Source organism: Diospyros lotus, chromosome 1 (genome assembly GCF_014633365.1).
Source record: "Diospyros lotus cultivar Yz01 chromosome 1, ASM1463336v1, whole genome shotgun sequence".
NCBI lineage: Eukaryota > Viridiplantae > Streptophyta > Magnoliopsida > Ericales > Ebenaceae > Diospyros > Diospyros lotus.
The window spans coordinates 24,430,281-24,456,126 of record NC_068338.1 but is presented as its reverse complement, the minus strand read 5'-3'; the positions used below and the strand labels follow the sequence as shown (position 1 = coordinate 24,456,126).

Sequence of the window (25,846 nt, the reverse complement as noted above, 5' to 3'; positions counted from 1 at the left end):
TTTAATATTTTAGAGTCTGGTGAATTTGTGATTTTAAATCACGGCCTTACCAGTATATCGGATTCCGGAATTCCGTTAAATCCAACGTCTTAGAAAAGAAACGCCGACCGGATTGAATTTTCTCTCTTCTTAAAAGACTTTACCAATGCTCTCATGAGTTGAGCTTGCGAAAGGGTATCTTAACGCTTTAGAGTAACATAATAGATGTAGGACAAAGTAGATCTTCATGTTCTACAGCCCGTATCTTCCTATTGGCTATTGCCGATGGTTTACCTGTTCTGCTAAACTGCTACTACTCTAATAGTTGAATTGTCTACGCACTCCCGAGTCAAATAAACACATCCTCTTATCAAGCAATAACCGAATTCTGCTTCAATCACTTCTTGTATAGTATGTCTTTGGAAAGAGGAAAGAACGTTGCCATCGCTAAATACTTAAAAGAGGAACAAAAAAATCACGAAGAACACAAGCATTGGAAGCAATAAATTGAAACTCTCCCACCCATATCTTTTGTGTTCCAAGACCAAAATATTTCTTGCTTTTACACACAAGTTACTTGTACAAAGCATTAAACATAAGATACACGCGCATTGCCTCTATGATACATGAATGCCCAACATTTTAAGATTATACATCTCACCAATCACATACGGGAACATCTCATGTCCTCTAACAAAGAAAAAAAAAAAAATACAAATAAATACAACCTAAATCGAACAATGAGAATATGTCAAACTAACGATAAAAATACCCGTCGCCGCTCATCTGATGAGAAAAACCAAGACCTTTTTAACTTCTATCTGCTTATGGCTCAATGTACAACGGTAACTTTTGGAGAACCCCGAACTGCTGCTTTAAAAGCAAATAAAGCTATCCTCCGCGGCTGCTCTGGCAGCTTGGTTTTTGATACTTGTGTCTTGTCATTTTCCGAACGCCTACCAGTTACATGGTCAATACCAAGTATCAAAAACAGTCTACTTCCCATCACTAACTTCTGCAAATTCTCCACAGCGCCATGCTCTATACAGAACAACGGAAATCCTAGGTGATAGCATGAGCTCGGAATGGGTAGATCACTAACAACTGGGGTATCAGTATCAACTAAATCCAAGCAAGGGAACCCCGATCACTGGCAACTTGAGGACGACCTCGAGTTGGTGTTGGTGGTCTATTTGCATTTAGCTCCTAATCATAAGAAAACAATACCACAAATGAATTACCCAATAATATGCAGAGAGAATAACACGAGGCGGCTGAAGAACAGAAAAGATCAGGAGTGATTTTTGAGTATTTGGTTGCACCTGCATCCATGTGTCTTCTATGTGCCGTTCAGGTGATCCTTCAGGAGACGAAATTGCTGGCGGCAATGGGTGAATGAGTTTTGGAACCACTACAAGATCCCTACCCAAAACTAAGATTGCACCTGCATTATTAGCAGTTCCTACAGAAACAGGCAAAACAATGTTTAAATAAGCTATAAGCCACTAGGCATGCTAAGCGAGTTTTGTAAAGAGGTTAAACAACATACCACAATAATTGGTGGCTGAGAACAAAGTAATCAAATGCCCCTGGGCGAAACGCTCAAAACCATCCATAACACATTCATGTGCTCTTACAATCAATTGGAGATCATTGTTGTTGCAAAATTCCATCACGCGATCAGGCTGCACCAGAAAACCACATCAAAAAGAACAGCAACATGCAAAACAGTAGAAATTTTGAGTGGAATTAACACAACTGTCTCCCCAGAAGAAAAACAAAAAATGTCAGCATAAGAAAAAAATAATAATTTTAAATATCTCACTACATTCATGACAACCAATTCCATGAGGAATTCTTCAACACACGATCACTGACCAGTATCAAACCAGTCCTACAAGATTTTTACTTTCCTTGGAAGCTAGTCAAATAAAACACTCAAAGATTCACATCTAAGTCTCTTACCCCTGAAATGACGTCTAATTAAGGTTCCTAATCAGGACCTCAAAGAAATTGAAGACTTGACCTCATCTATAATAATGAAGTTCAATATTTTGGTCCAAGTGAAGGTTTACACTTAACTTTTAAGTTTGTTATAATTTTAGAACAAACTTTTAACTTAGACAATTCAATCAACAAATTTGTCAGTTTGCTATCATTATAGAACGTTGATGGGAACTGTTAGCCTTCACCCTTAAATGATACTTGGAGGATGAGTTGGACAGAGAAAAAACTTGGCGTGGATGGAATGTTGCTTTTAATTGCTACGCCATTTTCGCAACATAATTCCAATTTTCAGGGGAAAAAATAGAAAGAAAAAAAAAAAAAAGAAACAAAACTTAAGAAAGAGCCACTGTCCACGTTCTTTCTGCTCAACTCATCCACCAAGTCACCACTTAACAGTATCAGCTAATGGTTCCCAACAATATTCTATGATTGTAATAAACTTAACAAGTTTGGTAAGTGAATTACAAAAATTAAAAGTTCATTCTAAAATTATAACCAACCTAAAAATTCAATATTGTTTCCATAATTTGCCCAAGAGTAAATATTGCTAAGTTTAGACATTGATGGAAAATTTAATTTGCGAGTAAGAGTTAGATTTTCTTTTTCTCGTGCTTCTTTTTTATACAAGTTATTTTCTATTTCATATTTATATATACTCTTTATCATTAGCTCTATAATCTGTTTCTTAGTTATCAATTGCATAATTTTTAGCTTTATATAATATGTATGTTTGTTTAGACATATATTAAGTTATTTCTTCATAAGATGTTTGTGACAATAGTAATGATTTTATATACTAATGTCATTTTATATATGAAATTTTATTACACTTAATTTATTATAACAACATATCCAAAACAATACCTTGTATTGTCCTGTACGTACCATTAACAACTATGCCAACTACTCAAGATGGAGAATGGTAATTTATTGAAGAACTAGGAGCACTTAAAATGGATAATGAAATTTCATCAAAAAGAAAATAATGATAAAACTAAGCCGTGAATTGTATAATTGCCACCTTTACCCATCCTCAAAATCAATGACAATCATGTCTGGCCCTTTGCTCAACCAACGTGATAATTTCTCCTTCCACCTCATACTTTCCTTTTGTTTACAAACAAATCCAATATATGGTCCTAGATTTGGAGGGAGACAACAAAACGGAGGTAAGGAACTAATTTTGCGGGACAAGAAATCAGAGGTAAAGAACAAATTTTCATTTTCTTTTAGTTTTAGTTTCATTGAAAACTTGTTCCTTACCCCTTGAGCTTCCTTCCCTGCAAAGGCAAGATTGACTAATATTCTAAATTTGAACAAAGAAAGTTGAGTTACACCTTGAATTTTGAACCCCAAAAAAGGGTAAATAAGAATGATCTTGTTGGTACAAATACACTGGTCAAAGTAACCTCAAAAACTCTCAAATTCCTCTCCCAAAAAACATGCCATGTGATGCAAAAAGGAATAGGCCTCCAAACACAAATTTCTTCCAACATGGGCAATCCCATCTCAGAGGGAAAAGAACAAAATCCAAATATCACAAGCAATTGTAAAAATGCAAAAGAAAATTTTCCAATGGGTTCCCCATCCCTTAATTCTTATACGCAGATAACATTGACCAACAAGTACATGCTAACTCCTATGACAAGTTAAGAGATAACAATTGTAACACCCCATACTTTTGTACACGCTTTGAAGCATCTTATAAAAGTACATTGGCAATTTAATATATATCCCCTTTTGATTAACTGCTTGTGGCACAAGGGAAATGTGAGAAATAGTTAATTAGTTATATGAGGGCCCAGGAAGTTAGAGGTTGTCCAAGAACCTTTATATTAAGGGGTTAATATCAAAGAAGAAAAGAAAATGAAGGTTTTTGTGAATTATTGGAAATTAGAATTTGGGGCTGAAGTGTAATTTGCAAGACCTTGGAAGTGAAAGTGTAACTTGTGAAACATGCACATGAATGTTGTATTTTCAAGTTATTGATTTTTAGGTGAAACTTCAAATGTAACTTAAATGCTCAAAACGATGGAATTTTGAGAAAATCACTGATTTGGAATCCTTGGGTCAAAATGATTTTGTTGACAAGTAACTTGATAAGGTTTTGACAAAGTGTCAGGGACAGGTATTTTTTCAGTAAGTATTGCAAAGGCAAGTGGTATGAGATGAAAATTTTAATTTTGAGGATTAAAGTAATTATCCAATATGAGAATATTGGAGTATAAATTGATGAGTACAAAGGAATATATATACACACATGGTTGAAGGTAAGTATATATGCATACTAGTTAAAAGAAAAATGAGTAAAAGAGTGATAAACATTACAAGGTGATGGTTGGCCATGGTGAGCTCGTTGAATTTGAGAATTAAGTGATTTTGATTAAAATATTCTAATAGTGGTTGAATTACGTTTGAAAATTCCTTGAGATTTTCCAAGCAATATTTAGCCAGGTGTCTTGGAATTTTAAGTGTGGTGTCCAGGTGTCAATTATTGTCTAATAGTGGCCATAAAATTGCTAGGTGGCAGATGAATATGCAATTAGAAAATGACTCACCCAATTTGGAAATTTCTGTGGCCAAGGACGAGTCTTGAACTTGGAGCTAAAGTGGAAATTTTCATGTTATTAGCTAAAAAGAGAACCTTTCATGTTCTTTCCAAGAAGGGTTTAGAACCGAAATAAAGAGAAGAAAAAAGAACAGGGTACGAGAAAAACTGAGGGGGGAATCACTCGATTAATCTGTGCAAAGGTAAGCCTTAATCTCAATTCTTAAGGAACTGAGTAGCATAGTAGAGTTTTGGTTATTTTTACTAAGTTAATTGAAAGAATCAGTTTCTAAATCTTGTTAGGAAATATTATAGCTGCTAAGAGGCAGATTTAAAGGATGGCAGAGTCTTGAATTGAGTACAAACCAAGGGATTGGAAAAACTTCATTCTCAGCTTGAGGTAAGGAAAGGAATTGAGGTTTATGGCTTGTATAGTAATATATATATATGTGTGTGTACAGTAAGCTTTAAAATTGGTGATGATGCTATCTGAATTCAAATTGAAGTTAGATGAGTAGTGTAAATACATATGCAGAGAAGTAACAAGGTTTTTGTGCTCTCTGTTAAAGGTGGATAGTTTGTACTTCTAGGTCAGAAATAAAAACATCCAAAAGAACAAGAAATAGAGAAGTTATTCTCAGCCTTTGAGTTGTAGAATAATCTCCAAAGCTACTGAGAAATTGAAGAACTAATTGGAAAGAACTAAATCACATAACTTAAAATTGTGTGATTTAAGCTGTTAGCATATCATGAGTATTTAGACACAGGAATTGAGTGAGAGTATTTCCATTGCATGATTTTCTCACTAAGTGAAAGAAGAATAGGAATTTGCATCTGTGGAGGTTTGTTTTGTCTGAGTCATGGAAAATCAAGCTTTATTTTGCAAGCTCACTTGTAAATAGAATCTTGAATGCCTAACCTTGAATGTGTATATGTGGCTTGTATGATGGTCAGGGCAGAAATGTTATTCAATGCTACTTTTGTAAGGACAGGTAGGTTTCAGGTTGACTTATAACAATGCTTATACAAAGTTTCTTAGGTGGCATGTTGTTGCTATCTAATGAGTGAGCTTGTATCTAAAGATATGAATGACAAGTTGACAGGTTACTGATTCCAAGGCTGACAATAGTCATTTGAATGTAGGAATATATTATGTAACTACGCTTCCACATCATGCTAGGGATATGTAAAGGCTTGGAATTAAAAAAAAAAATCACCTAGCATATCAGTTAGTCCTTTGTGGCTTCTCATAGAAGCGTTGCGGGATCAGGCCGCGGAGAGGGGCCCGATAATAATAAAACCAAATATGGTTGTTCAAACAAAAAAGGCTACCATCTCCTTTCAACCTCCCAAAATTTCAAGGGTTAACTCATTCTACCTTTATCACATAAGACCTCATAAAATGAGCAAATAGAAAGGCTCTATTTTAAGGATGCAAAATTCCTAAACTTGAAGATTGCTCTTGTATTACTGCAAGGACCAACAAAAAATACCAAAGGGAAAGACAACATCAATATATGTTTTATTTATTTAAAATATTCAATTCTAATAATTGTACAAATTTGCAAGATACCACTAAAACAACAAATCAAGCCATAATCCCACTTAGGTCAATTATGTGAATTCTAGCTCTCCAATCATTTTTATCTCTTACCAAACCTATTATAAAGCCCTTATACATGAGAGTCTCCCCACCAAGTTTTTCTTGGCCTTCTGCTGCCTCTTTTGCTTAGATTTGTTCCACTCCATCCACTCTCCTCACAAAAGTCTCTATTGGTCTTCTTATCATATGACCAAACAACCTTAATCTTATCCCACACATCTTATCTTCAATAGGAGCTATTTCGTCCTTATTACAAATAATCTCATTTCTAATTTTATTTTTTCTTGAATAGCAACACATTGATTGTATCATCCTCATCTCTATTGTACTCATATTTTGCACATATTGGTGTTCTATTACTTAATATTTTGTGCTATACAACAAAACTAGCTTTATAATCATCCTCTAAAATATCCCGTTCAATGTTATTGGAATCTTCCTATTACATAAAATGATAGAATAATTTTTCTTTTTAATTATCATGGTTAATTCTTTGGGTAACATCCTTCATTAGACTATCTATCTTTTTAGATGTTGGACCAACATATCTGAACTAATCTTTTCTTGGGATGGCATCATCATCAAGTTTCACTATAACATCGACCACACTTATATTATTACAAAACTTACATTTTATATATATTTGATTTCATATATCTGATTTTCTAGATTCTAGAGTGTTCGTCCATTTCTCAAGTTTAGTTATGCTTACTTTTGTCTCATCCACTAATACAATGAAGATAACACTAAGAAAAAATTCCATAGCTTAATAATCAACATTGATCGTGAAGAAAATGAAGTCTAACAAGATAGGAAACTATACCATCAAGCCAAAAAAAAACATAACTATACGAACATAAAAATAGAAAGAAAGAATGCTATATATTAGTATATCGGAAGCTAATAAAAAAAGTTCCACATTCTTCAAGCTAGAAAAGAAATATGAACAAAAAGTTTAAGTATCTTTTCTAGAAAGTTCTATTCATAAACAAATAGGATGTTTTGTGTTTTATAGTCCTTAAAATAAAAAAATCTAAAGGCATACATTCATATTATATTTTATTTTATAGTTAGATCTCAAGTCATTTTTTTAAAATCTAGTAATGTGTGCTTTATGCATCTCAACTATGGAAACATTTTCACTCAAGTTTCAAAGTCATAAAAGTTAACTAAAAAGGACATACTTGGAAATGTTTTGGCAATTATTGCAAATATGTCATGTCCAAATAGGTATAAGTAAAGGGAGGAGATCCACAAAAGCATCATCATGATCAAATCTAGATTGAGTTGAATTTAAGTTTAGTATAACATGCAATTAACTTAACACAAATATGAACGAAAAATAACATCACGGCAACTAAAAACTCAAGGATCATGCCAACAAATTCAATTTACATTCTAAAGCTTCAAAAATGTTGAAGTAATTGTCTCTTCATTTCAGGACCTGCTGTTCCAACGCCACAGATACCTAACCACTGGTATCTTAATCCAAAAATTAATGCTAAGCCCTCACTACAAATGTACTAATGTACTTATGTCAAAAATCCAAACAAGCTGAGGAAATTTTGAAAAAAAAAATGACAATGCTTTTAACATAATATGCAAAGCTAAAGAAAAGAACTGATGAATATCAGAATTTAAGATTGGAAAATGAAAAAAGAACACACCCCGAAAGTAACCAACCCAGGACCTCTAGCATTTGGTCGCAATCCTTCCACACTATCATTTTCTGTTGGATCAGACCTAGAGAAAGAAATTCATGTATCATCATTAACTGACAAACAAGTTGGAACCTTAAAATATATATATATATCCATATATATATGCAAAAAGGCATGCACTGACCACAGCAAATCCATGAGAACTATAGAGCCAGCTTCCATTGTTATTGGGCGCTGAAGACTCTCAATCTGTTCCACATGATTTATTGACCTTCCAATGCCGCCATGCATACAGATAATTTTTTTCTCAATAAGAGCTGCCAGAGGGAGCCAATTAAACAATCTGTTTATTCGATGCCATGCCCAGATTCCATCTCTCTCACCCTGTTTTGCATATCATGGAATTGATAACTAGTAAAAGAAGGGCACAAAAACCTTAAATATAAATATAATCCTTACCATACGCTCAATACACTCAATTCGGAAACCAAAGAGGGCATTGATATCAGCAGCTTCATGGTTCCCACGTATCAAATGTACATTGTTGGGATGCTCTATCTGTATCATTCATCAAAATACGCAGAAACACAGTCCATCGGGATTCAATAAATATTGTGAGCTCAAAAGTTATTTTTTTGGAGAATACACAAACAAAAATGCTATCATACCTTAAGAGCCAGCAGGAGAGTAATGGTTTCCAAGCTGTGCTGGCCCCGATCAACATAGTCTCCTAAGAAGAGGTAATCTATATATCTGATTTCATACAAAATTAGCATCAGTAAGGTAGCAGAAATAAAATGACAAGATAAATACTGTGTTGAGTTTAACTAGAGTCTATGCGGTAGAAGATCAGTAAAATCTTGGATGTGCATCGGCTGGAAGATTAGAGCAATTAGGGTTAAAATACTAAGTGTAATTACCTAGTAATTTAGAGGGCCTAATTGTAATATCCCAATAGTAGTTAGTTATATTGGGATGTCCGCCCTTTCTATAAATAAGAGGATAGGGGATAGGGGAGGCAGTCGGAGATCATTCCGAGAGAGCTTCTAATATTGTCTATGATCGAGTGTTGTTTTTCATTCTTGAGAAGAGAAAGACTGGGTTTAGTCTTGTGTATTCTTGGGAGAATGTATGTATGTACTCGGGGATATAGATGAGGGTTTAGAGGCTTGATGTACTGATCGGTTTCATCCTAATAAAAGGCTGCTATGTGTGGGTGTTGACTGCTGGATGTAGGTTTGCCAAAGGCATTTTGAATCAGGATAATTCTCGGCTCTTGTTGGTTTGCTTTATCTTTCTGTATTTCCATTTCTATTTTGTCTGTTTTCTTAATCGATTTCTAAGTTCTGTGAGTGTGCAAGAATTCGAGTGGAATTCTCTTCGGGTTTGATCTTTGATTGACAGTCCTAAATTACAACATACTGAAATATCACAAATGTAAGATACAAAGAAGCACCAATCCACGTGCATATAAAAAGACGTCGTGATAATTCTGGTTGCAACTTGTGGCACAACATTGAGTTTTTTTTTTTTTTTCCTTTTTATTTTCCTTCTTCCAAAAACAAAGTACTTCTCATTGATTTACTCTCTCTGCCTGTTCATAATTCCATGGATCTAAATATTACTGACTATTTCCATTGGTAGACATTAATATAAAGAGACCAAATCTTCTAAAAAGAAAGAAAAGATTTAGAATAAACAGAAATCTTCATCTAATTAAAGAAATAACATAAGATATTAAAATGAGCAAATCAAAGAGGAATTGTTGCTCTGGCTGCATCTTGGATTACTCATAATCTTTCTTTATACTTGCTTTTCTTACCCCTCCCTCATTGTCACTGTCTATGGTTCTCTATGTAAAGCACTAAATTATCAACATAGAAGCAAACTTTGAAATTTATTGTCAATGAAATGAAATGAACCCAACACAAGTTATTAACATCAATTATCATTTGATATTCAGAATCTTTGATTAATTGTAGAATTTTACACCAATCTATATTTCAGGGAAGCTATTATCATTGTTGGAAAATCATATAGCAGATTATCTTTTAAATCTTTTTTTTTTTTCAATTAGTTCTCTTTAGTTGTTATATACAAATTGATGGTAAATAATTTGGTAAAAAAATTGTGATTAAGTATTATATTATTAATAATTAATTCATTCAAATTCAACAACATATCAATTCCTAATCCCCCTTATGTGAGGTTAAAGCACATCACAGTGAATGAGACTCCTCACTTTGCGAATGTTGAGGAAGGGTCATATTTTTACACTCTTCCTCTTGCTTTACAAATTACTAAGTAGAACTTTTGACGGGAAAATTAAGTGGTTTAAGTAAATTTAGCAAATAGAATGTATGATTACATAAAATTGTCCTTTTTCACCAAAAATATGCATATGAAAAGAATCAACATTAGATGAGACATAGTAAGTTAATCAGTTAAGAAACTAAGAAAGCATGTAATACTTTTATTCAATTTAGATTAAACAAGTGTGATGGATGATAACAAGAGCAGTTAACAAAAAAGATGTTTAATAAAGAGAATATAATTATACATAAAGATGAGAAGATAAATGAGGATGCTACCCAAAAATTAGGATACGATGGTTAAAATGAAAAAAAATGCATATGGCATTTTATGTGATACTAAGATTTTATTTAAGTTAAAAGAAATTTTTTATAAGATGATTGTAGGACCATTTCTATTGTATGGCACAAAATGCTGGGCAATAAAGCACCAATATGTGCAAAATGAACGTTTTGGTGCTGAGATGTTACAATAAATATGAGGCCATACAAGAAAAGATAAATTAGAAATGATGTTATTAGCAATAAGGTGGTGGTGGGTGGCTCCTATTGAAGGTAAAATGTGTGATACATGATTAGAGTGGTTTGGTCATATGAGAAGAGGACTAATAAAAGCTCTTGTGAGAAGAGTGAATGCAATGGAACAAGTCCTTAACAAAAGAGGTAGAGAAAAACCAAGAAAATTTTGGTGGAAGACTCTTACGTGGGATATGAGTTACAAAAGCCTTATCTAAGATAAGGCCATAGATTGAAAAGATTAGCAAGCTAGAACTAATGTAGCCAACCCACATAGTAGGGTTAAAGCTTAATATGTTCTTCATTCTTCTTGTTGTATAATTATATATAAACATTTAATTAAACAAAACAAATACATTACAAGGGTCGTCTAATACTAGTTAAAGATGTGGAGAAGATAAATAAAATAACAAAAGAAGCTATGAAATTGAGTTAAGATAATCAGGCCACGTTTAACAAAACCTAAGAGTTTCATAATTGAGATAAGTGACATGACACAGTTCACATTTCAAACACTGTTCGACAAAGTAAAATCCATAATTAGAATAGCTAAAGATTTCACTGAAAATAATGGACAACTGGAATTATTTACCAAAAGGAGTGCACAACTAAGAGAGAAAGTTGTACCTCTTTGATGAATGTGGCATCAAAGTTTAGTTCATTTAGAAAGAGGTTGGTCTTAGCTAGACCACGTGAGTGATCAAAAATGATGACTTCACCTCTATCTCTTAAAATGACCAGAAGGACGCACTTTGATCATTCAACTTTATCTTCTATAAGATTCATGTCACTTAGACTAGCATAAGGCAAGGCTGGGTAAATTAATTTGATAACAAAAGCACTTGTATTTGGTGATTTAACTTCAACTAGGGAAGATACTAAAAGTAGGTAATAATGACAATATAAATACTAGACTATGTTTTGACTTCAACTTTTTTCTAATTCAATGTGTTCATATGTTAAACTTTCTAATTTATCTTCCTTTCTTGATTTCCAGGTCAACTCCACCTGTAGATAAAGTAATTCCCCCCCCCCCCCCCCCTAAAAAAAAAACCATTTCCAGCATTGAAGGTGTTCTTCCTGTTCACAGTCTGTCCCAAGCTTGAATAAGTAGGGGGGTTGTTAGGTAGCCAACAAACAGTGTAAAACTTGTCGGGTCAAATGCATAAGCTCTAGACAAGTCAGGCAAGTGAATAAAACCCTTAAGAAATTTGTAGCAGAAGAGGAAATGAAAAGAGGGGGGGGGGGGGGGGGGGGGAGGCAACTTAGTGGGAAACCCTTAAACATAACATAGGATATATTGGCCTAGAATAGGACCATTGAAAGAGATGGTAGGAGGTCTACAAGACCTCACTTGGTGGGATTAAGGGTTGTGATTGTTGTTGTTGCTTTTGATTTCCATGTCATTACGTATCAACCAAACCCGATCATGATATGAGCATAATGATTATAAGACCAAATAACTTGAACAACATATTCAAACAAGAATCCAAGGCAGGACTTTAAAAATCTCAATACAAACACCAACACAAATATAATTTAAAGAGGTTCATGTTTCCTTCAATGCATCAAAAGGAAGCATAGAGCCAGTGATCACTCTTTCTTAAAACATGACAGTCAACATTCAAACAACACTATTATTTGGTACCAATAGAAAGGTAATGCATGACTAAGACACTTACGCTATGTCCCCAGCAGTTGAAGGGGAACCATACTCGTCAAAAAGTCGCATAAGATCCCCAAATTGCCCATGCAAATCACCAAATATCTTGATAGGAGCCCGGAGTTTTAGAACACTAGGCTCACTTGAAAATATCCTCTCAACACTATCACAAAGATCTGCTATTTCATTGCAATCCAAAAAGAATTGCCGGCGGACAGGAGGCTTCCAACCACGAGGCTTAAGAAGATGAGCTATCACCTGAAAAGCAAATAAGTGATTTTCCTATCAAAATAGAAACTAAAATTTATATACTTGTGCTCGATGAAAGTAATCTATTTATTTTATATTAATTCAATGCATGCTCAATTTACTTTTAAATTGTGTACTTCTATCTTCTATCCTTCTTATAGATAGATGTAGATCTTAAAATAAGTTCAAGTTATATGCATAATTTCATGTTTCCAAATATTTTGATACATTTACAGTTTTTCTTATCATCTCCCTCATGTTTCTAAACTGTCTGCTTTTCCCAGCTGACTAAACCAACACTACTTCATGAAATTTTGGTCCTTGACAACTACATGTTGAATTCTAGAGCAAGAAAATGCAGATCAGCACCCAATCAGTATGTTGAAACATGCTAAAAAAAAAGGTAAAAAAATGTTAAACGGGAACAGGAAAAAGATCAAGGCAGTCCAGCAAATGCCAATCCTCTCACCACTGAGGATCAGATTCTCAGATCTCCGATCTGACAGGTAGGTTCTTCGGTAATTGGGAAGAACCGAGAATGAGCGGCAAAGAGACATATGAAAAAGAGAGGGAAAGAATAGAGTGTGAGAGGGAGAGGGAGAGAGAGAATTGAGAGAATTAGGAGAGAAAAGATCAGTGGAATAATCCTTACATGATCCCCATCCTCATTGGTATTCTCTTATTTATAGGAGAGGAGGTTATTACAGTTTCTAGAACAGCTCAAGTGGCCACGTGCACTTGGCTCTAATCCCCTACACACAGCCTCTAGATACAATCGTATAACTCCCCCCACTAATCATATGCACCCAATTACAAGATTATCCCTGGGCTGTGACACAGATGTACATAATTTTTCTCTGTATATGCAGAAACTGCTTCAGGATAAAGATAAAATGGAAGAAATACAATAGAAAGAAAAATAAATAACACAGAACTGCATAAGGAAAATCTATTTTGCATAGGACAACATTTTGAACTGGGAATGTGGATTTTTAAACCAAACAAGATTATAAGATGGGTATGAGAGTGCATTACATAGGTATAGGGCAATCATAAGATTGTTGGTAAACCCTTATGGACTTTGGTTCAAATCTTACCCATTTTTTTTTCTTTAACCTAACATTATATATTTTACATAATTATTAATGATATTTTTAGTAAGAAGAAAGTACATGAACCATATAAAATTAAAATTTCCTGTAATTCTAATTTCTCCTATTAAGGTCGATATATAACTTAAACTTGTCCACCATGAACCTGTCTAACTTAAATAAAGTAATTATAGGCTCAAGTTGCTAAAATAAACTGGTACAGGATTTTGGGGCTAGACCTGATGAGGCTGATATGGGTATAAAGTATGGTACAGGGGAGCATTTTCCCATCCCAGTTAAGATAAAGTTGAGACAAACCTACCCCACACCTAGCCTGTTGCCATCCCTAATTTTGTAACGTAACCACCTTGTGTCCATCAGTGCCTGTAGGCACATTCTACGACTCCTATGCAGGCATAAAAAGAGAAACAGCTGAGTTCATATCAACTCTATCCATCAAGACCATTGTGAAGTCATTGATGACATGCATCCACACAATCCTGTAAAATAAGTTTAAATAATTTTTATCATACACACAAAATATGATCATCTTTACCTTTTTAGGCACACTGTTGATAGACATTTGCCGGTCGAGAAGTTTCCTTGCAGCAGTTGCATTTTCTGGTGTCCCGTAGCTGACTCGCCGTCCTTCATTCTCAAATTGATCAATTGAAAGTTGTCTGACCATGCCACCTAATGCTCCACCAGTTTCTGCAGCCACAACTACCTGCAAATGCATAGAAAAATACACTGAGATGACTTGACAGGAGTCACGCATTAAGAATATGGATATAAACTGACTTGAAAAACAAAATCCAACACAGCAATTTTGGTATCTTTGATACTGACAGCTCTGTGATGTAATCGCACACCAGCAGGAGCTGAATTATTTGATGCAGCAGAATCTGGCTTAATTAAGGTGGATATCTGTTTCCCACTGGGGGTAGCCTCAGGCCCCCCATCCCTCTCCGTCAATTCAACTTCTCCATTAACTTGGCGTGCTTTGGCAGCAGCCAAGGTAGCAGTAATAGCCTCAGCTTCTGCTGCTGCAGCCTCAACCAAGTACTCAACACCTTTACTCAATCTCCTGCAAGGACGGACACTGATTTTAATAACCACCTAATAACTAACTATGAAGCAAAAGAACTACAATGATAAAAGCTAATCAAAATTGAATCAAAGAATATATGCAGCCACAAGAATACCGAGAACCCTGCAGCATCGCATTTTCACTGCTAATGTCAGTATACATATCACCATTTACAGGAGGGGCAACTGGATTTCCCAACACAACAGCACCATCAGCAATTGCTTCAGGAATCGTTTGCCTGGCCATTTCATCAACAAATCCATACCTTCCAGGTAACCTCCCTGACTGTACATTAGATGCAGCTGCTGCTGCTGCAGCATGTGAAGCTGCAGTTGTTGTCTCAGCAGCAGCTAAATCTTCAGCAACTAAGAGGTCATCAAGTAACACCCCTGCCACACAAAAATATTAGACTAGAAACACCAGCTTCAGAATCAAATAAGAAGTTTAATCATCTCCTATGGGAAATGCTATTTGCAGATCAGAGCGTTGGTGGTGAGACAAAAGAAAGCGTGAAGACTAAGCTTGAGTTTTGGAGGAACATTTTAGAATCTGAAGGATTTAAATTAAGTAGGGTGAAAACTGAATATATGGAATGTAAGTTTAGTAAAAAATATAAGTGTGGATGATGCTATGGTAAAATTTTAAGATCAAATCATACCAAGAAAATACCAATTTAGAAATCATGGATCAATCATCCAAAAAGATGGAGAGATTAATGAGGATGTTACTCATAGAATTTAAGATTAAGATGAAAACAGTGTATCTGGTGTTTTATGTGATGGTAAGATTCCCCCAAAGCTACAAGGAAAAATTTTATCAGACTAACTTTGTTGTATGGCATGGAATGTTGGGCAATGAAGTATCAACATGGGCAAAATATAAATGTAACACTGATATGAGGATGCTAAGGTGGATGTGTGGCCATACAAGAAAAGATAAAAATAAATATGTGGATATTTGTAAATAAGGTCAAAGTGGCTCCTACTTAAGATAGGATGCTGGAGAGATGGTTTAATCATGTGAGAAGAAGACCAATAGAGGCTACCGCAAGGAGAGTTGATAGGATGCAGCTAGTAGTTAGCAAAAGAGGTAGAGGAAGATCAAAAAAAACTTGGTAGGAGACACTTAAGTTTGATTTTAAGTATAATGGGACTTACAAAAGATATGACAATGGATAGAAATAAATGAAAATCTAGAATTCATGTAGCTGACCCAACATAATAGGATAAATGCTAGATATGTTGTTCTTGTTTAATCATCTGCTATAGGAAATAATATTTTCTCCTTAACACTAAATACAGTTTACTGAGACATGAGTAGGATAAGAATACATGATGGGGTTAAAGGAACACTAGCAATAATTGTGAGATGAATTCTAGATGTCAAGAAATAATATTACTACTATAACAAAAACAAGAAGCCTTAATTTCACTAGATCTCTACCTTTAGGGGAATACTTCAATATTTATTGTGAATGAATAACTAATTTTTTAAGTCTTTTCAAACTTGGTTCCATATCATAATCCATTCCGAGGAACAAAGAACCAAAGATTTTGGACATTTTAAATTCACTAGTCCTCTTAATTTCTACTAGTACATTCATTTCCACCAGTCATGCCATTACCTGAATATAAGGTGGCAAATCATATCAAAGCAACCCCCTAGAACCTCATTCAGCATGCACATGCTAGATCCTTTTCCAGAACTGAGCACTTGCCTTACATTGAAGAAAATATAATCTTCATAGTAATCGCAACATGTAAGCACTTTGAAAATCTCAATTAATTTGACTACAAGCATGGGATGTGAGGGCAGACAACTACTATGATGGAACAAGTCAAATCAGGAGAGATCCACATATTGCAGTTTTGCAGGTATATAACAAATTTTAAAAAATATTGCAAATAACATCAGACCATAACATACTTGCATCTTAAAGTATCAAAGCAAATACAAAAATGCGACAAGTGAATGCCAATCCATGATTTACATCTTACCACCGCGTAGACCACCATAGATAAATATGAGGTCACCAACAGCAGCAGCAGCATGCCTACAGCGCCTTGTCAGTTCAACTGCTGCATCTCCACCAGCAGCATCAGCACTGTATTTGCCTGTCCTAGGACTAGTGACAACGGACTTTGTATCACACCAAACTCCTGCTGCAGTATCCAGAACTACAAATACAAAACATAAAAATTTTCAGAGAAATTGACACAAGGAAGATTTGATATTGTTTGGCGGAGAGGCTAATGACATTGTTTCTTAAGATATAAAGGACACAAGCTAGATCTAAAGAGAGAGGTAGGAAGAAGGTAACGTTAGGTACTTCAAAAAAGGGGGAAAAGAAAGATAAGAGAGTTGAAGAAATTTGCTAAGACAGTCAGTTGCAAGAGGGGGCACTTTTTAGTCACGAGGGTTGGAGTTTAGTGGGGCATTGTTCTAACTCTATCCTCATGAAGCTTAAGGTTGTAGTCTTGGGATGTGAGAGATCTTAATTATCTGACAAGAGGGGTGTAATTAAGGCAGGTACTGAAAAATGGAAGAGGGGCATGGTTTGTTTTCAGGAAACAAAGATTTGAGTTGCTATTAGTGGTGAGGGTTTTGTGGGGCTGCTGCTGGGTGGAGTGGGCTTCTAACTGTGATATTGAGACAGCCAGGGGTGGCAATGTCATGTGGATTCTGTGGCCATCAATAATTCTTTTTTCTTTGTCTTGCCCTTTTGTAATGGTGGTGTGGGCTTTCTTGGGGGTGTATGGCCCTTGGGTGATCCCTTGGTGTTAGATATTAAGTACCCACCAAAGAGGTTAAGATGTGTAGGATTTAGTGATACTACATGAGGCTTCTCTAACTCAGTTGTTCACAAAGGATTAGGTGGATCTTCCACTCAATGGTGCCACTTTAACATGGATCTATGCTAGGGATAATTGTTCCATTCATTGCATCAACAAATCCATAATGTTTTTGTATTTGGAAGAGGACTTTTCAAATGTCTGGGCCTCCCTCATGAAGCTTCAGATCATACTCCTATAATTGGGTATGGGACCTTAGAACTGATCCTTACCAATTTAGATATATTAAATCATATATAGGATTATTGGTGGGCGGGTGTGGTATCTGGTGAGTGGATTTCTGACGCTCACCATGCTAGAAAATTGAAGCTCTTACAGAAGACTTGAGGAAGCAGATCCAGGGAAGTGTTTGATAACGTGGGTGTGAAGATTGATAGGCTTTTTGATGATATTAAGGTGTTGGATAGGAAAACAAACAAAAAATAAAAGATAGAGACACTGCTAGATATTCACAATGTAGACAGAAGAATCAGGGAAAGCTTTTGAGGTGAAAAAAGTTATTTGGATAGACTGGATGTGCATTAACGAAAGAGACAGGATACCAATTTCTTTAATAAGACAGAAAGTGCTGAAAGGATGAACAAACATGTTGGTAGATTACTTGTTTGACACTAGAATACTCGGGCATACCAAGTTTGACCTTTGTGGAGAGTAGGCCATAGAGACCAAGAGGCCTCTTTTAGAGGAGAAAGTGTCAGATGCTCTGAACAGTACAAGAGGGGTGCCTAATTCAAAGCTTGTTTGCAGAAGAAGGTTTTGGTGGGTAAGGGGCTGATCCATTTTTGTTCTGAAGGATCTAGTATCTCTTCTTTTCTCTATCTTTTTGAGGTTAAAGGTCTCCTTTTAGCCTACCCTCCTTTGCCCAGTTCATAGATGATGTCATGTTTCTTGTTTAGGATAGTCAAAACCTCTAGTTTCATGTCCTTCCTTTTGTGCAGGATTGGCCCTTGCTTTCGACATATTGGCTTATTTATCAAAAAAGGCTGTGGTAGGTAAGTATTGGCACCAAAAGGGAGATTGGAGAACTTCCAATATTTATGGAGAGAAACCTTTAGTGCATGGAACAAGTTCTTTTTGTGATGTGATTTTCTTCAATGGATGGGCCTAAGGGGTAGGAAATGAAAAGCTGTCATGAAATCAATCTCTCAATCTTAACCAGTTTGGGGGATCATGGGTTTAACACCTGTCAATAGTAGAAACATTATCCATTCAGTCATTTAAGGGGGCCCATGTGATTAAGGAAAGTGCTTCTCCTGGAACATCATTGGAGATTAGAACGCCTCCTAGGGTGATCTTTTACCATCAAGACTACTTTCCTAGGGTCTATTATCCCCTCAGATGACTTGAGGTAGTCAAGACAAACAGTATAGATTGATGTTTTATGTCTAAGAAGCGTGGCAACTGGCTAGACACAGATCACTTGTCTTCATCACCCTGGGCCCAAGATGTTTGTCAAGTCCTATTTTCACTGGCTAGATACACTGATGGATCATGCATTCTTGTGTGAAGGTTGCCCAAGGCATGGACACCTATGTGCTTGGAAGCTTCTCCATTCTATGTGAAACAGTCTTTTTGGCATAAATGTGACAGCAAAGCTTTTGAGATCATTGAGCATTCTTCGGCTCTTTTGAAGTGAATCATCCTTGCTTTCACTTCTTGACTTTTTGTGGATGAGGAAGGACATTCCATGTTACTGCTTCTTTTCAGCGCATTTTCTAGATGATTTTTATGTTCCTATATAATGATAGGCTTCTCTTTCATCTCTGTCATTCATTTGCTCCCAGGCTCTCCCCCCCAACACACACAAAGTTATCCTCTGTAAAAGGAAGAACTGCCATTTGGTATAATGAGAAAAGATTATCTCTTCAGAAACAAGTGGCATCGGAAAGTCAGTCTACCCAATCTATCCATTTGAATTTCCCAGGCAAGTAGTTTTTTTTTTTTTTTCTTTTTGAGGATCCTGCCTTGTTTGTATGAAAATTGTTCTATGGTCTAAACATACCATCTATACACCAATAATTCCATACATTTGAAGAATTTCCTTGAGGAGCAGGAAATAGGAGAGAGAAATACCAGCAACACTGGATGAGTCCTCCACCATCCGCCCACCACCAAGAGCACCTCCAGAAACATGAAGTCGTGCATTAACAAAAACCTAGAGGTACAAACTACATTTCAGTGATTGGCTTTCAGATACACAAGAAATTAATTAACCCACCACTCACGGGGAGAAGGGAACTTGAACTTTCAACAAAAAGAAGAAAAAAAAAAAAAACACTCACTGCTGCATGTTGGTATCTAGGAGACGGTGAAACACCAGGAGCAATTGCCCATTCCCATCGTCCATCTCTGTGTTTTGCAAGTCCATATGCACTTGCTAGTGGCTACAAAAATCAATTAAAAGATGAAATTAAGAAGCAGATCATAAAACTTAACCAAGAAGGAAAGAAAAAAATAATCAAGAATCACATCCCTGAAAAATAAAAATCCCAAAAACTAATAATCATGCAATGTGGAACAAATTGTAACCCAACAGATTCAACACCTGGAACACCATCTTAGCTCGGAGTCTACCACAAAAATCACCCAATTAGCTAATGCACAATGATTAACGCGTTAGATGAATTTCAATTAAATTTCAACAAACAAATTACATAATCTAGTGTTAAGGCTTGTAAATGGTGGTGTTGTTGTTGACCATTTTTACATATTCGTCCTAATCAAAGCTCACCTGGTCTAAACCATGGAAAAAGACATGGCACAAGGTAAATGGATTAGAACCCATTTCAACCCAAATAGAGTGTGTTACACTGTTTAAATTTTACCTGATTTGACCATGAAAAGGGGAGAAAAAATGATAGAATATGGAGGTATGACACGGAAAAACTGTTTGTTTCCATAGCTCACAAGAACTAAGTGTCCCACATTAATTCAGTGTAATGATTGATTAAATCAGAAGAGCATGACCACTTATGACAAGAGTTGTACTACAACTCTCTCCCAAGATTCCTACAAGTTCAATAAGGAGAGAATATCAAAGCAGTTATTTAATAATGCCAAATTGACCATCCACAAACAGAAAAGTTTCTTTTCTCCCAAAGGACCAAAAAGACAGGAAAACCATGTTTTGAATGAGCAGAGCTGTATTCACAAACTAACAAAAACCTTCTTTTCTCTCAAAGGACCAAGGAACAAACAACAGGAAAAGCTAGATTTTTCAACAACCAGAACTCTTGCTCTCCTAAACAAACAGCCAACTTAAAGAGACAGAGACAGAGGCAGAGAAGATAATTCAAACAAGTTCACAAATGGTTAGAAGAGAAGTAAACTACTTATTAGTGACAACGAGCTTAAAGGAATATAGCTAATAAAATCTGAAGTGTTTAAAACCAAAAGCTGAAAGGAATAGCAAATTACTTACCGCACTGCTAGCATCCCTCCCTCCACAAAGCAGAAGAAGACCATCTGACCGTGCACTTGCAGTTGCATACCTATCAAAATGAAGAAAAAAAAACTGATTAATTAACTGAAAAATCCTCAGTCAATGTAACATCAATTGAGAGAAAATAAAGCCCCAGAACAGAGGATACTCAAGTGACCTATTGCATAAAATGAAGCGATGCTATAAATTTAATCTATAGTAACTTGAACGCAAACTTCTACTAAGAGCATGAAATCATCTTAACAGGAAAAGCCAAAACAAAAAGCATAACATTTTGATGATCAGTGTGTGGGTTCCAGGCACACAAGAAAAGAAGTCAAGACTGAATAATAGTTTAAAATCATCACAGATTACGCTGAACTCAATATACATATTTATATTCACAAAATAGACACCTGATACATTTTTGAGCAATTAGGCAAAATTCTCTCAGCACAGGAGAACCAAGTATTATCTATGTGAAGTTCTCTGCAGACTGCACAATCAAACCAGTCAATGCATGAATAAATCAAATTGAGTGTTCCATTGTAAGAAAAATTTCCCTAATCTTTCAAAATTACAACAAATGAAGAAGCAAAACTTAGAAAACCTGACATGAATAGGCCACCACAATCTTCCACCACCATGTCACGCCATTTTATGATGGCCAAATTAAGGGATGGCACCAAGAAATGAAAAGACAGGCTTCTCAACCAGAAGAAAAGATCCCACTAAGCAATATGGGTAGGTGTCGAAACACAATGCAATAAGAAACTTTTGTTATTAGAAAGGGAGGTACTTTATTCAATTTGTTCCCCAAATATCAGAGTTGTACAATACAAAACGCATTCAAGTGAGAAGTCATATAATCTGGTGATGCCCGTTTCCATATATGCATTTGGTGCTAACATGACTAAACAAAAAGACATTGACTAACTGCCCCAGAGCTGTTACTAAGAAATAGTCCTTCTAGTTTCCTCACAGCTCCTTAGTTCTACTATTTTTAGCCTACATCATATGTCACGTAGCCTTATTTCTCATTTTTTCCCTTAATTAAGCTCATTCGATTTAAAATATCCTCAAAAAAATAAAAGATAATAGTATAAAAACCATATCTTGTAATAAGCAAACACATGAATTCAGTTTACCATGAGAGAGAGAGAGAGCAGAGCAAAGAGCAAAGTTTCTTTTTCTTTCTGTTTTTTGTGAATCAATTTGCCCCAGTTTGGTGTTTTGACAAAACAAAATAACCTTGATAGTTGCTTGAGAAGGGGAGGCAAGACCCAACATCGGTATAAAATTAAAAGCACCGAGACAGCAATATGATAGAAGTACAGAAATGAATAGGCCAATGAACATGAAATATGATTATTTGAAAAAAAGTAACAATAAATAGAGATATGGATACAATGAAAAAAATAATACTATTCATCTTATTTATAGTGTTCATAAATATAATAACCAAAAAGTAATGAAAATATTGAAATAACCCCACCAATCTAATATGAACATGGCACTTTATATATAATAATGATAATGTACAAACTACTAAAAAGAATGTTAGTCCAACATAAAAGCAACACTAAATCCGTAAACATAAAAGAACAATTATATTAGAGGCAAACTAGGATCAGTGTGTTTTTATACCTTCCCAAAATGTGTTATATTTGTAATTTATCCCCAAAACAAAGTAAAAAAAAATACTTACTGGAAAAAAGTAATAAAAACTATAGCGAAAGTGCCATCATGTCCATGGCATGTCCAATTCATGTTCATGCATGTTTTTAGCATGTTCTGAACGTGTCCATCACAAAAGTAAACTGTAAAATATTAGGACATGTCATTTCACATGTCCAACAAGTATCCTGACAACACCTAAAATAAAGTTTGAACTTCCTAAGTCTATAATCCAAAGAATGAAAAACATTTTGAATAGTATTTATGAGCTTGTAGATCTTGCAAAGAATGAAAAGGGTTCCCAAATAATTGATTTCATGCCTAATATTTCCTGAAGCTAGCAATTTGACATAATGGACAACCACACACAAATAGTGCACACATAGCTTTCCAAACAAGAAGCCAATAGGTATTGTATCTTACAACTTCAAATAACAAAATAATGCAACAGTATGACTAATAAGTAATAATACGGCCACATGATCAAGAATCTTCAGACCAAGTAATCAAGGCATGGCAATTTTGAGCTCGCGAACGACCACTAATTGTGTAAGCACGATGACAAATGAATAAAGACTCAATTTGTAAAAGGATACATGTAAATGGCTGCTAAAGTTTGTCAATGCAAGAGAGGTGAAGTGCAAAAGTCTTTTGACTTGTACTTTTTGTGCGTGTGTGGGGCAAGCAACAAAAACATTCATAGCTATGATTGTTAAACTTCTACAAGAAATGACACAACTAAAACAGCATAATGATAAGGAAAAGGGAGGAAGCATAAGATTAGATAATGCAGAGCAAGTAGAAAATTACATGCATGGAGGTGGACCTTCTCCTTCCGGTTCCAATCTCCGCCATTCATATGGCTTGGCAGCTGTGTCAAGTGCCCACACATCAGCCAAAGGTCGCTTGCCTGAAACCATGCATTAAATTATTGCTTGATGATCAAAATTGAGAAAGATACTCAAGCAAATGAGAGGAAGCATCTATGCAGAGGCTCACCATCATTTCCACCAATTGCCATCAGGTACCTTTGCCCTACAAGAGCCATAACATGCCCATAACGTGGCCCTGGTCCAGGACCTTGCACAACAACCCTACAATGATGTTGACATTGGCTGAATTAGTTTATTACAAAAGTACATACTTGAACACACACAAAAGCATGGCAACGTTAACATGTAATGTAGGTCTTTCCATATAGCGTTTGGCATGCATAAGCTCTAGGAATCTAAACCTATGCCATCGTGGCCGTTGTTGTGTTAGATCAAGAACATGAAGGTCCTCAGCAGACAAACCAGCTGGATCAATTCCACCCTGTTCAATTGAAAGATCCCAAAAGTAATTACCATGTACTAACTAAATCAAAGAAAAAAGAGAGAGCATCCAAAGGACTAAAAAGGATAAACTTCGAAATATTGATCTGTCTTCCAACCTGGATAACCACCATAGTACCAACAGCAGTGGCCACATGTGCTGCCCTAGGCGTAGGGGGATCCCCCAAGGGTGTAATCCTGCATAACAAGTAAACCAAAGAAAGGCAGGCAGACTTGAAAAGGATTAAAAAAAGAAGAATTATTTCTAGTTGGTAGGTGATTGCCAGACTTGGCTTACCTAGACCATTTATTTGTCAATACATCATAACAGTGTACATCAGCAGTGGCCCCTGCTAACCCTGATATTAAAACAGCTATTAGGATTGAAAAGGTTTAAGGCATAAAAATTTCATTCTATAATTACACACAGATTCTTTTATGTAATAGCAATAGTACTATTCACATTTTCACAGAGATTCATTCATCTTGGTTAGCAGAATACTACAGGAATTACCAACCAAAATATGTGGGCGTACTTGTATCAATGTGGGTAGTGTTCCTTAATTGGTGGGAATACCTGAATGTTTTGTACAATATCAAAGGTGCAACTAAAGGAGAACTTTCTCAACAAACTAGGGTTGATTAGACCATACAGATAGTAAAATAGAAAACTTCACTTCAAGCATCTTCCACATGACATGCAGAAAACCAGCGCACGATGCAGCCTCACTTACAAGGGTTCAACAGAACAAAGATTTAAATGCCACTTGATTCAGTTGGACTTCAAAACATATATAATGTAATAGCAACCACACAATAGGTCTAGATTCTAGAATGTCAACAATACAGGAGTTCCCATAGCATCCCAGACAATAAGCATGTAATAAAACCACAAAATCGCCTGAACTACTTGAGCTTAAACATATGGATCATACACAAAAAGAAGGCCAAAATTTTTTTTTTTTTTTTAAAGATGCAAAAATCGGAAATTAAAAAAAAAAAAAAAAACCGTGAAGATAATTAAACCACATACTTATTCCAGCACTTCCAGCTGATGACGGAGTGCCTGAAGCGGCAGAATTGCCCTCTAGAGATGTAGCACCGCCGAAGAGAATCAGCCGTGGCCCAATATAACCCGGCGTCCCTTCCTCTCCAACAGCAGCGACAGCCGTCAACGTGTGGCCGCACCTAGGGCCCGGACCGTCCTCTTTCTTCTCTAAGATGGCATTCACCACCGAGTACGTGGGCGCAGTACGGGGCCCGACCACGGGGCTCTGCTGCTGTTGCTGAGACGACGGCGGCGACTGCGGCTGCGGCTGCGTCTGCGTCTGCGGAGGAGATCCAGAGCCGGCTGCCGGAGGCTGTTCGTGCTGTTCGGAAGTCAGGCCGTTCTGATTGGGGCCGGCGGAATCGTGATCGGCCTCCGACCCCATCGACGAATCAACATCCATCTCTTCACCCCTCCAAATTCTACCTTACAGTCGAGATCGGAGCTCCAATTATCACCAATTCGCATCTCTGATGAACATATCGAATCCAATCCCTTTCGAGCTCAAAATCCCTCGGAAAAGCGAAACGCTAGGGCGTACGTTGTGGCACAGCCTTCAAACAGGGAGAATTTTCCGGGAAAATGATGGGGGTTGCGGGGGAAAATGCTTATTAGGGTTCGAATTATAGAATTTAGAGGAGAAAATCTCAAAGCCGGAATGCACAACCCAGCCCCAAATCTCTCTCCCTCTCTCTCTCTGGCGGAAATTTTTCTCCCTCCCGTCGGTGGGCCCCCCAACTTCTGCTCCTCTCTCTCTCGCTTCCAATTGTCCGACGGGAACCACAAACGGCGGATTCCGAAATCACTTTTAACTCT

General features: G+C 36.2%; 1 protein-coding gene across 3 annotated transcripts; it reads right to left on the bottom strand.

Moving 5' to 3' along the window:
* Nucleotides 1–484: 484 nt before the first annotated feature.
* Nucleotides 485–25,846, bottom strand: LOC127800071 (serine/threonine-protein phosphatase BSL3-like). 3 transcript variants are annotated; one of them, XM_052334498.1, is made up of 21 exons: nucleotides 25,016–25,846; nucleotides 24,281–24,341; nucleotides 24,102–24,180; nucleotides 23,904–23,983; nucleotides 23,669–23,763; nucleotides 23,480–23,579; nucleotides 20,993–21,062; nucleotides 19,854–19,955; nucleotides 19,645–19,726; nucleotides 16,717–16,896; nucleotides 14,985–15,108; nucleotides 14,431–14,716; nucleotides 14,186–14,356; nucleotides 12,309–12,547; nucleotides 8,467–8,551; nucleotides 8,258–8,356; nucleotides 7,983–8,182; nucleotides 7,805–7,880; nucleotides 1,529–1,664; nucleotides 1,302–1,441; nucleotides 485–1,185 (listed from the first exon to the last, which is right to left on the bottom strand). In XM_052334498.1, exons 1-21 carry the CDS (start codon nucleotides 25,431–25,433, stop codon nucleotides 1,102–1,104), a joined length of 2,907 nt encoding a protein of 968 aa, XP_052190458.1. In that variant the 5' UTR covers nucleotides 25,434–25,846; the 3' UTR covers nucleotides 485–1,101. The 3 variants fall into 3 exon arrangements, with proteins under 3 accessions (XP_052190458.1, XP_052190441.1, XP_052190450.1); XM_052334481.1 differs by having other exon boundaries at nucleotides 14,835–15,108; nucleotides 25,016–25,845; XM_052334490.1 differs by having other exon boundaries at nucleotides 14,479–14,716; nucleotides 14,835–15,108; nucleotides 25,016–25,843.

Excerpts from the sequence above, each read along its gene's own strand:
- LOC127800071 (XM_052334481.1), bottom strand. The coding sequence starts at position 25,433 with ATGGATGTTGATTCGTCGATGGGGTCGGAGGCCGATCACGATTCCGCC. Across the intron at positions 24,342-25,015 it reads AGCTGGAAGTGCTGGAATAA|GGTTAGCAGGGGCCACTGCT; the intron begins GTATGTGGTTTA and ends TTTTAATATCAG. Across the intron at positions 19,956-20,992 it reads GGAGGGATGCTAGCAGTGCG|CCACTAGCAAGTGCATATGG; the intron begins GTAAGTAATTTG and ends TGATTTTTGTAG.